Source organism: Neolamprologus multifasciatus, chromosome 18 (assembly GCF_963576455.1).
Source record: "Neolamprologus multifasciatus chromosome 18, fNeoMul1.2, whole genome shotgun sequence".
Lineage (NCBI taxonomy): Eukaryota > Metazoa > Chordata > Actinopteri > Cichliformes > Cichlidae > Neolamprologus > Neolamprologus multifasciatus.
In genome coordinates this window covers 24876455-24893661 of record NC_140456.1, presented here as the reverse complement: position 1 = coordinate 24893661, position 17207 = coordinate 24876455, and the positions used below count along the sequence as shown (strand labels likewise).

The window sequence follows — 17207 nt, the reverse complement described above, 5'->3', positions numbered from 1 at the left end:
CAAAATAGGTGTAGGCTCCCGCCCTCCACTGGTCCTAGAAGGTACTACAGGTGGGCTTCGAGATGTCATTTACAATAAGCAGCTTCTATCTTTAATCGATTAACTAGATTCTTAATTCTTAAAAGATTTTAAAAACTCAAAATAGTTATAGATAAATACTTTTTTTGTCTTTAAAATCTTTGCAAAGTTTAACACCAGAGAGGATAAACTTAGAATAAGACGCATTTTTACAGGCGGACTTGTTTGGCTTATTATTCGCAGGGGGTCGCCACAGCGGATGGATCCACATATTTGATTTGGCGCAGATTTTTACATCCTCCTGGCGGGGATCTTGCACATATTACACAATCATTACACTCATGCTTTGGTTCCAAAAACTGTATGCTAGTATTTTGTTTTTGGTTTTTTTATCTTAAAGGAATTTTGAGTATAATTTTGTAATTTGGTTTAAAACTCAAATACATTATTTGGCCTTTTTAAGTAGAGCAGAAACTAATGAAACAAAGCCACAAGGTTTTAAATTACTTTACTTTTCTGACCTATTTATGAGTCTGAACTCATTTTATATCTCAAAATTAGCTGTAAAGAACTGGAAATCTGTTGACAGTGAATCAGTTTTAACAAGTAAAACATCAGAAGATCAAGATTAATGAATAAAAACACAAAGGAAATATTCAGCGACTGAAGGTTCGGGTGTGACACAAATTGTCATTTCAAACTGGGGAGTCTGAAATTTGAAAATGGTTGTCTGCGGCATAAATTCCATTCAATACCACATGCTCATGCTAAAACTGATCATGGGAGGATTTTACACAGTGGTTAGCCAATGTCTTTCAACCTGATGAAGCCAGGATCTAATAATGTCTTGTTAGTAATCGTGATTGACTACAACTGGTAGTTTCCCTTTGCAAGCATAAAAAGGATTTGTTTCACAGCCTTACTGGTCAATCCGATAAGTGCTGTGAAACAAATCATAGTAGCATCATGCTCTGGAGCTGTTTTGTTACCAGTGTTATTGATACACTGTACAAAGTGGATGGAATAATGAAGACTACCTTCAAATTCTTCAACTTCACCTCAAATCAACAGCTGGAGGATATTAAACTTGGACACTTAAGCTGCTGGAAAGGCCTTCCCAAAGCCCAGACCTCTACCCTATTAAAAAAAAAAGTGTGTACTACACTTAAAAATATAAATATAGGCCATTTTAAAAGCCAGGCCAGTGAGAGAAAACCATCCATCCATCTTCTTCCACTTATCCACAGCTTGGTCATGAGGTAGCAGCTTATGCAAAGAAGCCCAGGCCTAGGGCCTCTTCCCAGAAAACCAACCAGTTTAAATGAACTTCACCAATTCTGCCCAAATATCCAAAAGCATCCAGATCATACGCTTACAACTTTATAAGGGGCATAAAAGCAAATATTAGCAGCTGTTGTCTTGTATTTTAGAACAGGGGAACAGTTCTTTGGTGTTTGAGCAGCATCCTCAAGGATCACCAGAAGGTGGCGCCCTCTCCTGCTGAACGGTGTTGGGTGGAAACAAACGTCAGCTTATTCTGGAGGGGTTTGGTTTCTTTGTTGTTATTTATTTTAGTTATAAAATCAGTTACACCTTCATGACTGAACGAACGATGGGCTGACAACCTTTGAAATTCTTTCCTGTAAAGTCACAGACAGGCTGACGCATCTTCCCAACGTAGCATTTAAGCGGTACCGACCGTGTTTATGTGAAATGTGAGTTCACAGGCGTGCTGGGACAGGAGCAGGAGACCGTAGGTATGCCCGCTCCCCACCCTCTGCCTATCTCTCTGTTTGGATGTGTTTTTTCCTGCCTGAGGCCACAAATTTCTATATGTTTAGCTCTGTGTTGTACGGGATTTTAACCGCCTACAACCCAATGAAAGTTTTTTTTTATGATTTGAAAAATTGTGCCACCTCTTTAAAGAGAAACACCCTTCTCTATTTTACGTTCAGATTCTTATAAATGACCTTATCGAGTAATCAAAAGAGATTTTGCGTGGTTAGGGTGGAGCTCTGAAAAGAACATTCAGATCCTTTCACTTTGAAATGGTGTCTTGGTCTTTCACCTGGTGTGAGTGTGCAGTGGTTATTATTAACCCTAAACATAAACTGAATCCAAACACTGGTTGTCACATGGAAAAGTGGCAGTGGATTTATTTCATATGCAGTAAAATAATAATGGAAAGAAATTTAAAAAAACAACAACACAAAAATCATAACAAACGGTATCATGGGAGTTTATACAAAAATGGAAATTAGTTGCAAAGAAAGCGACACAAAAACTGAATGTCTCCAACATATTCTGAAAACTTTCTTTAAACTAAAAAAAAATCTTTTAAGCTTTACAATAATCCCAGTTTAAATCTAAATACATGCTATTGGACCTTATTTCTAACATTCAATTCTAACATTTGCATAGGTTGTCACATTAATTGTCAGTTTATTAATAAAGAAGCATCCCGTCCCCACTGCGCTACTTTGACCCCACCTGCAAATAAACATGCTGAAAACAGTAAACAGGTCTGAAATATGCCCCTTTAAAGCCAGCGCTCTTAAATGAGCCCAGGCCAGGAGAAGTGGGAAGACTACTCCTACACGTAGTTTTTGCCTCCCGCAGGGTGGGACTGGGGGTAGCGTTGAGCCGGCCCAGCGTCCTGCTTGGGGCAGTGGCAGCAGAGGAAGGCCCCTCCGATGATGACGAGAATGGCAGATGCCCAGCCGACGTACAGGGCACTTCCAAACTCATACCTGTGGATGAAACACATCACACATTGTGCTTGAGTGTTTGAGGACTCGCATGGTCAGCTCAATACAAGATGTTTGTGTCTTTCTGTGTGTGTGTATATATATATATATATATATATATATATATATATATATATATATATAGAGAGAGAGAGAGAGAGAGAGAGAGAGAGAGAGAGTACCCACTCTTAAAAAAGGATTTCTTAAGAAGTAACACAAAGTAAATACGCTGTTATGTGTGTAGCATGTTTTTTGTGAATTTTAACAGAACATGTGTTTTTAAAAATGCATAAAAAATGTCAGAACAACGCGTGTTGTCTTTGAGCCGATGTGGCACTAACTCAAAGGAGCAGGTAAACATTTCAGGAAATAGACCTTTTTCTTTGGTGCCAAGTGGAAAAATGTTGTGGGTTTGCACGGCTCACGTGCCTGAATTTTTGTCGAGGACCGGACTCTTTCATTTCCCTTTGTGTGTGCTGTAATGCTGAATCTTGAACTTTTTTTGGTCTCTGTCACAGAGACAGACTTTTTTTATCTGATGTCTGTCTGTGGATTCACCAAAGAAACCTTCAGTGATACCTGATAAGGATTGCGGGGGGTTTCGCGTGACAGAGGAGATGCTCACCTGGAGTTAGTCGGAGTGAATGGATTGTAGAATTCCTTTGCTATGTTGCTGCCGAACCAGGAAGCTCCCGCCAGGGCAAGCAGACCTGGAAAATTGTGAGCAGAAAAGCTTCTCTATATTGTTGGATTTTAGAGGTAACTATTTGCGCAGTTGTGTTAACATTGACATATCTCGAATGCAAAACCTCACATTCTAAAACTATGTTCCAATGTAGCTGTGAACGCAGGTATAAACAAAGAAGTACTATGTTACACTTTTTTTAAAAAAACATAAAAAGATGATTTAACTCTCACCAGCAAGAATAAAGATAACCCCTCCACTCAGGGCCACCTTATCCTTCAGGTCTGGAGAGTCGCTCATGACTGTAGTGCACTTCAAACCCATCACTGCCACCAGGAGGGAAATGAAGCACAGCACGATGGACGACACCATCAGCCCTCGTGTGCCCTGTACGTTTCCTGCAGACACAGAGAGGGTACGTTAGGTTTCACTCAAGGCTTACTTCACTAAGAAGTAACTGGGTGGTTAGAGACAGTTTAAATTCCTCCAAACAGGGAGATGCTTCACAGCAGTAGCACAGAAATCACACAAAATTTTACACGAGTGCTATTTTATTAGTCCATGTTTAACTGTTCTTTCTTTAACAATCAATCAGTCCTCAACAGACCACACATCACCTCTGTTACCTTTCTCTTCTAATCGAGGGCTATTCAGGATTAGAGAGTGGATTTCCAATGCTTCTCCGAGTGTATATACATTTCCAGAAGATTCATTTCTGAGGAATTTTGTGGTCTATTTTAAAAATAGATTCTGTTCCCCACCCCACCCAATCCACACACACACACACACACACACACACACACACACACACACACACACACACACACACACACACCTTACCCCACCCCCGACCTACCCTTTAAGCCAGATTGCGTCTTTTTTGTGTCACACTACAAACTTACTGAGAATCTAAATTTAACTGATCAAAACTGGATGAAGACTCCCCATCAAGTGTTACCTTCAGATTTCTAATCCCGTCTCCCAAGAAACATTGTAGACTGTCCTATCAGAAAAACACACACCAGAAAAACTGTACTTCTAACAAATAAATATGATTCTGAATAGAAGAGCTCACTCACAGCCTATTTGATCCTTTAGTTTTTGTTTTTATTTTTATTTGTTCTATTCTTTTGTGTGTTGCTGTATAGTTCTCTGTTGCGGGGCTCGTAGTGCAGTGTTCCTCACATTGTCTCAATCCTTGTTTAACTTCCACTGAATGAATGTGTTTCAGAAAAAAAGGGTAAAAGTGTAAAAAAAAAAAAGGAAAAGAAACACGTCCATCGAAGGGATTATTTTTAATCTGATAGTTGTGTTTTTTTTGTAAAAATGTTTACACTTGACTGATTTGCAACACTAACAGCATGAAGTTTAAACATAGTCTTTCATGTCTCTTTCATGACGTAGGTTGCGGTATTTGACCAACATGTCTTTGCATGCAGGAGGTCTAAGAAGGAGAAGAAAAAAAGAGCGCTCTCCCTTTAGTGACCTTGAGGCTTTGAAAGACCACAGAGTTAAACATATTTTTTGTTCATAGAACAACCACAGTTCTACTTAAACTTCTAGCATTGGTATTGAAAGTAACTGTTCAGGTATTATTTGCATAATGTGCACCATTCACTATCTCATGACATGCTCCCCACCCGCCCAGCTAACTACCCCCTTCCACACCCAAAAGATTTGGACACTATGTTACTCATAAACTCCTTATTCTCTGGCTATGACCGTCATCAGCATTTAATAATAATGAAGAAATATCACAAAAGGTAAAAACATGATGTATATAAAGCAGTACCTGGCAGCTGGAGGAGGGAGTCATACACTTTACACTGAACTTGTCCGGTGCTCTGACTCGCACAGGTCTGCCAAAGCCCTTCATACATCGCCTGAGCCGTGATGATGTTGTCCCCAACGTAGGATGAAGCTTTCCACTGCACCATGATTGTGGCCGCGATGATGCCAAAGGAGCCAATGAGGGCCAGTATGAATCCGAGAAGCTGCACTCCGGCGTTTGCCATTGTTTGATGAATTAAAATACGAATTTAAATGAAAATGGCAAAAGTTCTTTGGGGGAGTTTTTTGGTTGTTGTTGTTTTTTTTTGTTTTTTAAAAAGATATAAAGATGAAAAAATGTTGCTCAACGATGTTCCCAGTGGGTTTGTGTTGGCGACCTGCTCCCAAATAAAGGCACCTAATCACCTGTGCATCTTTAAGGAATGACCTGGAGGAGAGGGAGGATCCCTGAATGCCATTAACTCCTGCTGAAGTCAGGAGGTGCAGGGTGACACCTTCTGGCTGTGAAGGTCTTCTGCAAATAATAAAACCAAATGAACCCACACATATGCAGTGAACTCCATTTAAAAATAAAATCTTTTCTAAAGTAAGTAACAACAGTCGGTAAGAGCACTGTGAGCAGCAGTGATCATCTGTCCCATTGTTTGTTTGTTTGTTTTCACTTTATTTTTATAGTTGAAGCAATATACAGAAATTCATTTAGTGAAAAAAATAGAAATACTGTAAAAAATAAAGCAAAATACACTCCAGTGGCACTCTACCTATTCTGATTCAGCTTACACATGAAAAAAGGGACAAAGTACACATTTATTAAAGCACTAATCTCCTAAATAACAGAATATTTACATGCCATAAAATACAAATTACCATATTATCAAATTATCCGCAGATCAAAGCCGAGTACTCCAGCTTTGGAACGTTAACCGTAAAATCTTAATAAGAAGGAAGTATCATAGTTGATTGTATGATTTCTTACATTATTTCACACATGAATGATCTTCTCAGTGCAACTTCTCTCTGATTTACTTGTTCCGTGAAGAAACATTTGCTTTTGCTGGTTTGCTGAATTGCATGATAATCTTTTTTTATGTGGAGCTGACCAGCGAGCAAAGGTTTTTCTTGCCTAACCCACACTTGTGTTGTTGTTTGCACTTTTTGTCAGCTGACTTCCAAGCCCACACAGAAACTTGTCACAGTATTCCTCGATCGCTGTAACACAGAGGTTTTTGTTTGCAGTGCATGAGTCTGAGCTTTTTTGAATTTCCTCTTTTTCGTTGTTGGGTTTGTTTGTTTTTTTCAGTAAAAAATGGACAGAAATTTGGGTCTGATCCTGCTCCTGCTGCTTCTCTGCCACAAAGGCAGCGGAGAGTTTTGTCCATACCGATGCCAGTGTTTCACTCTGGTCCAAGTGCTATGTGCTGATGCAACAATGACGTCTTTACCAAAGAATATTTCCAGGGAGGTCAAGGACTTTATTGTAATGACTACGGCTGTGCAGTACTTGTTCTCTCACACTTTGGAGGGCAGTCCTCAACTCACCAAGCTTATTTTCCTGGATAATCAACTGAAAAGTATTCACTCTCGGGCATTCGAACATCTGACTGAGCTTCAGGAACTGGAGATCAGCGGGAACCTCTTGGATAATTTATTTCTAGGAACTTTTTCAAATCAAGGAAATTTGACTAAACTGCTGCTCAACTTCAACAGGTTCCAGACGGTGCTTCCTGGTATGTTTGACTCCTTGAAACAGCTAGAAACTCTGCAAATGAAGGGCAACGTCATATCAGATCTACCTGTGTTTCTTTTCCTGAACCTTCAAAAGCTGCGTGTCCTGGATTTGTCCCAAAATAAGCTTGAGGGAGTAAAAAAAGAAACTTTTTGTGGTCTGGAAAAGTTAGAGATCTTGAAAATGAACAACAACCTCATCAACAATTTTACATCTGACACATTTCACAATGTTTCTCAGCTGACAGAGCTTCATCTGGAAGGGAACATGATAACAAAACTTGATGATGGCATCTTTGCTGTGTTAACTGAATTGCAGGTGCTGAATCTCCGTGGGAACCTTCTTACAACCTTTAGCGATAAAGTGTTTGGATTTGGGGGCTCAAATTTGTCAGAACTGAACCTAAAAGGCAACAGACTAACTGAGCTGTCCTCTCTAAGCAGTCTGACTTTACTTACCAACCTCATCCTGTCCTCTAACCAGCTCTCCAACCTTACTGGAGACATTTTTAGAAATGTTACAGCCCTGATGATCCTGGACCTGTCTGAAAACCAGATCACTTCACTGCCTGAAAAAATCTTTAATGATCTGTCTGAGATTAGGACAATCTACCTGCAAAAGAACAATCTCAGCACTTTGGATGCCAAACTGTTCAAGAGCCAGGAATTCATTCAGCAGCTCTACCTGTCTGACAACCAACTGGAGAGTCTCCCGGAGGACCTTTTTGACCATTTTATCTTGCAGTACACCGTGAGGCTGCATGGAAACCCTTGGAAATGTGACTGCCACATATGGTACCTGCATGACTGGGTGTTGGAAAACAGCAAAACCATGGAGATGCTGGACAGGGTGGTATGTGAGAGCCCAAACTTTTTGAAAAAACGGGCGGTCATGTCCATCGACAAGGATCAGCTGGTCTGTCATTTGTCCAGAGATGAGATGCCAGATCTCAGCACCTGTAGCCTACAAGCATCAAATGGCATCATGATTATAAAGTGTAAAGTAGATATATGTTCTCCACTGACAGTGAAGGTACAGTTTCAGAAGGATGATGGCAACATTAAGGAACATATTGTGAAAAATGAGCATGAACCCTCACAATGTAGCAACGAGACACTGATCGAGAGCCCCATTCAGTAGTTTTCACTTTTTCTGGGTGCAAATTGTTTCACACTCAGAGTCACGTTATATGTTCTGTGACTGCCAGAGTCAATACTCTAAACAAACCTCTAACTCACCAGCTGACTAGTATACATAAATGTGACTGAATGATAAGAAAGGTGGATGAACCTTTTTTTTAAAAAAAAGTTCAAAGTTCAACTCAATTTCCAAAGATCCTGTCACTGCTCAAAGAAGCAATGAGTGATCTGTCAGTCATCTGCTAACACATGCTTTTCCTGCGATTAAAACTCCAGTAGATGTCAGTGCTTCTCTCCTCTGTGTAAACTGCCAATGCTAGTCCCCTCAGACAGAACAGTCATCACTGACACAGTGCAGAGTAGTTATGAATATGTTAGTGCATAATTTTGTTTTCAGCAAGTTTGAGGTTAGTTTCCTGTGAACAAATAATTGAGTAACACGTAATATTTGCTTCATGAAATTACTGGATTGAATTTTCAAGGCAGGAAAATGTATTAATCCTTAAATCAGTGATAGAAATTGTATGAAGAGTCTTGAAAGGCATGTGGTGTAAAAATCACCATACGAACTACCATGAAGTGAGGGCCATCTGATATCCCTGTATCGGTGTTGTTCCTGCATCATCATCATCATAAGTTTCTCCAGGACTGACTTTGCAACTAACTAACAATTGTTGTCTGTCAGCTAGAAATGTGGAATAAAGAAGGGGGAAAATGTCTTTGTTTATATAAAACTGTCTTCTAGAACAAATGGAAACAATTCTAGGTGTGTTCTTTATTAATTTATACAATATCATGTACTGGTATGTATTATCAAGCTAGGTTTGCTGTCAGCCAAATTTAGCTTACTCAATGTTGGTTTGCTAGGGATAGCTTTTAATAGCAGTAGCTAACTTTTTGGCTAATGCTAACTCAATTCTCAGACAACATGACTGATGGTCAGTTGTAACGCTGATCCTGGACTGACATTGCTATGATAATGTCAGAACAACACCAACCCAGAAATATCAGATCACGCAGCAGGCTACACCATGAGCTGGTCACCAGGCTGTCACAGGGCTAACACAGTGAACTTCTGGGAAATTTGAGCTACACTAGCTTGTATGTAGATTTGACCACACATGACAGCCGTTGCTCCCCATGTGTATCACTGACCCTTGGGCACCCATGACTCTGTCACTCAAATCCTCACACTTGCTCATTTTTTTGCTTCTAACACATATACTTTGAGGACAAAATGTTCACTCTCTCTTTAATATATCCCACCCACTAACAGGTGCCACGATGAAGAGATAATCAGTGTTATTCACTTCATCTGTCAGTGCTCATAATGTTATGCCTGATTGGTGTATGTCATAAGCTAACTGTGGCTTGTGTACCTAATATCATCATCAGAATATCATCATAGCAACCGGCAGTATGTAGTGCAGTAATTTTCTGCAGTGGAGCAGAAGGGCAAAGCAGCTAAATGAATATACTTAAACTATTGCTCAAAAGTCTTGAAAAATGTTTTTATATTCAAAAGAAAAAGACAATTTATTTTCATTTGCAATAACAAAAAAAAAGCGTTCCAACTGATCTATTTACAGCATTTCTGTGTGATCTGATTGCTCAGAGAAGTGGAGCCTATTCAGTGGAGACGAAGTGACAAAATATTACACTGTTTTCAGAAATTTCCCACATAGAACTGGTTTTATTTCTTAGAAGAGACGGTGATCACACCCACAAAACGCCCACAGACTGTCCAAAGAATAGCCAAAGATCAGTCACCAGATGAACTTGATAAACTTGCTTTAGGTTACACAATATACCACTGGATCACAGGGGTGATCCTACTGAAAACAGGCCTCTTTATGTCTATGTACATAAACTATGTACTAAATTTATGATGTATGATTTGAGTAATTATTCATTTTCACTTCATTTTCACTAATATTATTATTTATTTTTCAAAGAAAAATTCCTTCTCTTTCTTTTAAAAACAGGAATATTTCAAAGTGACCCAAATCATTTAAGCTGCAGTGTGCATTACATCTCACCACTGCTTTTGGCACACACATATAGTTGTGATTTTTACTTGGCTGTGGAGTGGGTGAACTATTCATTGCAGTTCTTCAAAAGTATGTCGGTATCAAGCAGCCATCCTCTGATCAATCTCACTGCTGCTGCACACTGAGAGGGATAATAAAGATTGAGGGAGGAGGAGAGCCCCAGCGCAACAAGGCACACAGATGGCTACACCTTGAATACAGCACTTTCACCCGTGGTTAATAAGGGTCAAATGCCAAGGGGTCAATTGGGTCCTCATTTCGAGGTGACTGACATCCCAATTCAAGTGGTGGCATACTTATTTCCAGAGTTTGGAGGGTTGTCCTTAAGCTGGAGGTAATCCTCACTTGACTCAAAGTCTGAAAACAGAACATTTAATGTTGAAAGTACAGCTAATGAGCAGAAAGAGATATGGAAGTCGTTAAATGCATATCTCTGTTCAGTGAGCGCGCTGGCATTTAAATGAATAGAAAAGAAACTAATAGGATGTGTCACAGTTAGCAGTGCAGTTGCTGAAGAATGTTTTTGAGGCTGTTTCCTTTGGAATTAAGGTTACTTAGAGTTATGCAGGAATTATATTGTGAAGTAAATGAAGTCAAATCTAACTGATTCATTTCATGGTATTGGTGTGGCCTTTTGAAAGCAAAATGTTGTCAATCGACAGGTAGACACTAGATGTTGGAGTTTAGCGGCTAAACTAACAGATGAAGACTTGATGAAGAACTAGTGGGTCAGAGTTGTGTCCACATAACGAAACCCAGCACTGAAAACTGGATGTTTGAAATAAAACAGCTGAAAGCGGCCTAAAAATGAGAATAGGATAAATTAACTGCAATTTACAAAAACTAAAACAATGAACTGATACTCTGAAGCTCTGTAGAGATGCACAGAGATGAGATTAGAGATCTCCTCAGTTTATCATGCAAGTGATCACATTTTAGGCTACTATAAAAGAAAATCTTTATTTAAAACAAAAACCTTCCTGGAATTCAGGTCTCCTAAAAATTATTATTGGGATACTGGGAAGTTTTGGTAGAGTTTAAGTTTTGCCACAAGAAATGAAGAGGTTAATGGAGTTATCAACACTAAATCACCTGCCAGCATCCATCACTGGTAATTGCTCAGCAGAGTTACAGCAGCAGTGTTTGAGAGCAACCCAATGAGTAGGAATGAAAAGCTGCTTTTCCCCCACCCATGGTCACAGCTCATCTCTGTATCCAGCTTAGTGGGCATTTAGCACCGGACACCACACTCCACACAGCAGCTCTTCAGATCGAAGAGAAGAGAAACAGAGGGGAGGGCGACATTATCCGGTGAGGCGCACAATGTCCAAAACAACACAAAGCACTGGGGAAGAGGGTTTCCCACAGAGTTTAGACTGGTCAGTGAGAAGGGAGGTGGCGAGGGCAGGGCAGGGTCCTCAGGACAAAGACCAGAGGTCATCTGAGGCTCAGTGCTTGTGGCGAGAATTTGGGACTTTACTTCTTTTGATGGGAAAATGTTAACTAATTTCACACTGAGTTGCTGAATACAATTTTATAACTGATCTGAAACACTGAACTCAATGTTGAGGACAAAAAAATTATAGCAACTTTTACTTGTACTTCAAACACCATGATTATGGTTTTTGTCTCTCAGCCTTATTTAAATGAGTTTAGTCTGTCATGAAATGATAACCAACACCAGTTGCTATCATGTGGGCAGGTGTCTATTAGGTCCTCTCTCTCACACAGCCTATGAGAAGGGTGAAGCACAGATTTGGTGATGCGATGACCTAAGCATCTCGCCAACACAAATGGGCCATTTTGCACTCTCAAACTGTGAACCTTGCTTACAAACAAGGGTCAATATTTACCCCTCAGTGCACCCAGACCCCTGGATGGAAGCTTAATTGGTGGTGCTGACCAAATTAAGAACAGCTGACCTGATGTGGGTGTTAAGTGGACGGGGAGATGTTACTAGAATGGAAACCTTTTAGAATGCTGGTACACTGCCCTTTGTTTTGTCAGTCCCTATTGGAGGATAACAAGAGGCTATAAGCTCCTTATCATCACATTACATTTATGAAGGATGAATCGGGAACTATGGCCCTCTGGACCCCCATTCTCAAAAATAGCTATCCTTGTTTTGTGCCCAGCTGGTTTTATTATGCATGCAAGCAGCACTACATTCTATACTTTTGTTTCGGACACTAAAATACCTTCTATGCTCCATCCTCCAGCAAAGATACTATAAAACAATATGTGTTTCATACATCTGGGTTTGTTAAAACATTGCCAGTTTATTTTCCCTGATTTATTTTATGAATTCAATGCAGACAAGTCATGTTTCCAGGTTTTGATTAAAAACCTACTTTCACTTGCAGTTGTACATGTAATGTGGATTTCACAGATTGCAGGCCACTGCTTGTGTTGCAGGCCACATCAATTCCTATCAGTTCAATTCCGTTTTATTTGCATAGCACCAAATCACAACAGCAGTCACCTCAAGACCACAAGGTAAAGACCCAATAGCAATACGGGGAAAACCCCAACAATCAAAGGATCCACTTTGAGCAAGCACCTGGTGACAGTGGGAAGGAAAAACTCAATTTTAACAGGAAGAAGCCTTCTGCAGAACAAGGTTCAGAGATGAACAGGCATCTGTCAGGACCGGTTGGGAGTGACAGGAGAAAGAGAATCCTACAAGTGTTAGGAAAAAGTAATGAAGTTATCATTTTTAACCACCTATAAATCAATCATGCATCATGCAATGCAATTAGTAACTGCATTTAAACCCTTTCAAAGATGCCATTATAAGAAGTGAACACCAAACAACAGAGAAAACAATCAAATGTACGTACCTACCCACTAAGGACACTTAGGCTACGTCCACACGTACCCGGGTATTTTTGAAAACGCAGATTTTTCTATGCATTTGCACCTTTCGTCCACACGTAAACGGCGTTTTTGGTCACTGAAAACTGAGATTTTTAAAAACTCCAGCCAGGGTGGATATTTATGAAAACTCTTTTGCATTTACGTGTGGACGAGAAAAACGGAGAAAACGCAGCGTCAAAGGTGTGCGCCTTTTTTGACGTCACACTGTGCGCCACGTTATTGTTTCGGTGAAATGAATTTCTACAATACTATTACTGTTAATTGTACTCTCTGCAGTGTTTAAATGATTACATATACACACACAGTTACTGTCCCTCCACACATTCGACTCGGTTCTGCTTCTATGCCCCAGCTTTGTTTACTTTTTCCCACCGAGGCGTCTAGACTTCTGATTGGCCAACATTTCTGCACTGTTAGGAATATATCGCCACCTGTTGCTTTGGCATGTTCCTAGCAGCGTTTTCCTTCATTTCTGCCTTTACGTGTGGACGGGATTATTTTTTAAAACGAAAACGGAAAATCTCCGTTCTCAAAAATACCCGTGTGTAGCCTTATTGTCGTCAGTTGTTCAACAGTGTCCCTTGGAATAGGATGGCAGATGGAAAAAGGCTACGTCCACACGTACCCGGGTATTGAAAACGCAGATTTTTCTATGCGTTTGTACCTTTTGTCCACACGTAAACGGCGTTTTTGGTCACTGAAAACGGAGATTTTAGAAAACTCCGTTTTTGCATTTACGTGTGGACGAGAAAAACGCAGAAAACGCAGCGTCAAAGGTGTGCGCATTTTTTGACGTCACACTGTGCGCCACGTTATTGTTTTGGTGAAATGAATTTCTACAATACTATGGCTGTATCCCAATTCAGGGTCTGCAGCCTTAAAGTACGCAGCCTCAACGGTCCTCAAGGGCCGCGTACTCAAAGACCGCTAAGGCGGGCTTCCTGGGGGGTCCGGCAAGATGGCTGTCGGGGCAGGCAACTTCTCTTAAGCCGTCGTGCACTAATCCCGGTGGACCTGTTTAGACCTCTACTTTTGAATACCAAGTAGGTTGCTGTTTTTGCCTATAGTTTTTAAGGACTAGATTCACCTCTTGAAACCTATTGAACGGACCCAATCTGCCGTTAAAAGGAGAAGAAGATGACGTGGGGAAAAGCAGAAGCTTCAGCTAAGCCAGCGGTAGCTTCCAAGAGCTCTGCACCCACTGGCCACGAATATGCAATGGAGATTTCAACACCGTCAGCCAAAAGAAAAACTCCACCTACGCCCACCAAAGCACCCACACCACCTAGCCAGGGTACTGTGTCCCAAAGTGTGGAAACCAACAACTCCATAATAGAAGCCATTAACAAGCTAACAAACAAGATCAATGACTTCGGCGTGCAGCTAAGTAACAACATGATAATGGTGGCTAACATTGCCAAGCTGGCTGAAATGAACGCAGCCGATATAAAAGACTGTAAGCCTAAACTGTCTGGTTTGGAAAAAGACATTCCTGCTCTAAACAAAGAAAACGCTGAGCTGAAAGAGAGAATGTTGGAACTAGAACGATACATGCGTCGCTGGAACTTGAAAATCCAGGGCTGGAAAGAAAAAAATGATGAAGATACCCGCAAAGAAGTCATTGCCATCTTGGCTAAGATCGCACCACATTGGGCTTCTTCACTGGGCAACGCTGTGGACACCGTCCATCGTCTAGGGAAAAAAGAAGCGGGTAGACATCGACAAATAATAGTTCAGTTCACCATGAGGCACTACTGAGACGCTTTCTGGAAACTGACTAAGGATTCCCAGGTGTGCAAGGAGCTAGGCGTCTACTTCAAGCAAGATTTCTGCAAACTAGACCGGGAGGCAAGAGCAGCAGTTTGGCCCAAAATGGAGTGAGCCAGAGCTGAAGGGAAGAACGTCTACTACCGAGGGCATGCCGGTTACATCAACGGAGTTCGGGTATTCCCTGGGTGACTGTCAAACTATTCCAAATAACCAGTCAGCATATTACTCTATGAGTACAATGCGTTTTGCTAACAATTCTATTTAGGTCACGTTCTTTAACCAATTTTAAGAATGCCAAAAGTTTTAAATAGGCAGGTTCAATACTTACTGTTTATATTACCTATTTGGTACGTTACTGTAATGATTTTTCATAGAGGTCGTTTGCATTTTGTGAATTCAGTTTTAAGGGATTAAGTGCTCCCAATTTTATAGAGTTCTACTTTTATCTGGGTACTTGAAGTACAGTCAACCTCTTTTTATTTTGCTTTCTCACTTCCTTTTTATGTCATTCCTTAGTTCCAATGTTAACTGTGTGTCTCTAAATACTAGGGGCTTAAGAGACAGTGTTAAAAGAAAATCAATATTTTTGTTCTGTAAAAATGTAAAGGCGAACTGTATACTGCTACAAGAAACACACTCTATGGAGGCAGATGAAAATTTTTGGTCTAGTCAGTGGGGGGAAAGAATAATTCTTTGTCACGGTACTAACAAATCAGCTGGGGTAGCCTTACTATTTAAAAACTTTGGTAATAAAATTGAAACTCATAGGAAAGACAGTCTGGGCCATTGGCTAATTTGTGTACTCAAAGTGGATAATAGCTTTTTGATCTTATGTAATATTTATGGTTACAACAATGTAGCTCAGAACAAACTTTTATTAACTGAGATTACCAGTCACCTAAAAGAACTATCTCACAAATACTCCACAAACAATCTTATATTAGGTGGAGATTTCAATATGGTTTATAACGAATGGCTTGATAGATCACCCTCTAAATTCCATTTCCATCATATAAATTCATTTTTACACAACTTCTGTCTAAATCTTAACCTAAAAGATCCTTGGAGATTAGCAAACCCACTTGTTCAGTCCTTTTCGTGGTTCAAGCCTGATGGTTTGGCTAAATCATGTATCGATTTCTGGCTAATCTCAGACAGTTTAATGCAGAATAGTATAGTATATAGTATATTATAGAGTCTATAATAGTATAGACACACACAGGTGTGTGTCTCAGCTGCACCTTTAACCGACCACTGTGTGATAAATCTCAGTGTCACTCCTCAACTTAAAAACTCTCATAATAAAGGTTACTGGAAGTTTAACTCATCCCTGCTTACCAATGAAAATTTTAGTAACGAAATACTTCGACAACTAGAACTTATTTCAGCTAATGAAAACATAAGTTCTTACACAGAAAAGTGGGAATTCTTTAAATTTAAAGTACGTCAAATCTCAATTAAACACAGTAAAATAATAGCTCATCAGAACAAGCAAAAAGAAACTGAAGTTATCAGAGAACTTAATCACATCTGCTCGAATTTTTAATGACAAACGCAGAAACAACGTAGAAGTATTCTACAGTCTTCTTTAGACGATATTTATATTAAAAAGGCTAAAGGAGCATATCTGAGATCCCGAGCCAAGTGGATCAAGGATGGCGAAAAAAGTACAGCATACTTCTGTAGATTAGAAAAGATAAGACAAGAAAGAAACGCCATAAATAGTCTACAAATTGATAGTCAGCTATGCACTGACCCTCATTTAATATCTAAAGAAATCTTTACCTTTTACAGTAATTTGTACTCTTCATACTCTAGACCATTGGCTGAGGCTTTTTTTCAATCTATCAAACACCTGATTCCTAAAATTGATGACAATTTTAAAAAGACCTGTGAGGGCAAAATTACCATTGAAGAGTTAGATAAAGCCTTAAGTGCTTTACCCAAAGATAAAGCACCAGGTTGTGATGGTTTGACCAGTAACTTTTACAAACATTTTTGGGTTCATATTAGAACCCTTGTGTTTGGAATGCTTACAGAAATAATAGAAAATGGTTCTCTCACACACACTATGAAATAAGGGGTAATTACACTCATACCAAAACCTGGGAAAGATCCGACTCTTCTTGATAATTTAAGACCAATTACTCTATTAAATAATGATTATAAACTTTTAACACATATTTTTGCAAACAGGTTAAAATCAGGCATAAATCAAATTATTTCTGACACTCAGTCTGGATTTATAAAAGGCCACTCAATTCATAATAATATCCGCCTTATTTTGGACTTGATTGACTACAACTACCTAATTGAAAACCAAGGTTTTGTTCTATTTTTAGATTTTTACAAAGCCTTGGACATGATAGAGCATGAATTTATGTTTCAAGCCCTTGATTTGTT

The 17207-nt window shown here is 39.7% G+C and overlaps 2 protein-coding genes across 2 annotated transcripts; one reads left to right on the top strand and one right to left on the bottom strand.

Moving 5' to 3' along the window:
• Positions 1–1252: 1252 nt before the first annotated feature.
• cldn1 (claudin 1) lies at positions 1253–5633 on the bottom strand. Its single transcript, XM_085141651.1, has 4 exons — positions 5243–5633; positions 3684–3848; positions 3391–3475; positions 1253–2768 (listed from the first exon to the last, which is right to left on the bottom strand). The coding sequence occupies exons 1-4, from the start codon at positions 5463–5465 to the stop codon at positions 2612–2614; spliced, it is 630 nt and encodes a 209-aa protein (XP_084997777.1). The 5' UTR covers positions 5466–5633; the 3' UTR covers positions 1253–2611.
• Positions 5634–5753: 120 nt separating this feature from the next.
• LOC146498041 (uncharacterized) lies at positions 5754–13570 on the top strand. The gene has a single exon (XM_085141650.1). It carries the CDS (start codon positions 6548–6550, stop codon positions 8105–8107), a length of 1560 nt encoding a protein of 519 aa, XP_084997776.1. The 5' UTR covers positions 5754–6547; the 3' UTR covers positions 8108–13570.
• Positions 13571–17207: the final 3637 nt, after the last annotated feature.

Excerpts from the sequence above, each read along its gene's own strand:
- cldn1 (XM_085141651.1), bottom strand. The coding sequence starts at position 5,465 with ATGGCAAACGCCGGAGTGCAGCTTCTCGGATTCATACTGGCCCTCATT. Across the intron at positions 3,476-3,683 it reads GGTTATCTTTATTCTTGCTG|GTCTGCTTGCCCTGGCGGGA; the intron begins GTGAGAGTTAAA and ends ACAATTTTCCAG. Across the intron at positions 2,769-3,390 it reads TTCACTCCGACTAACTCCAG|GTATGAGTTTGGAAGTGCCC; the intron begins GTGAGCATCTCC and ends TTTCATCCACAG.
- LOC146498041 (XM_085141650.1), top strand. The coding sequence starts at position 6,548 with ATGGACAGAAATTTGGGTCTGATCCTGCTCCTGCTGCTTCTCTGCCAC.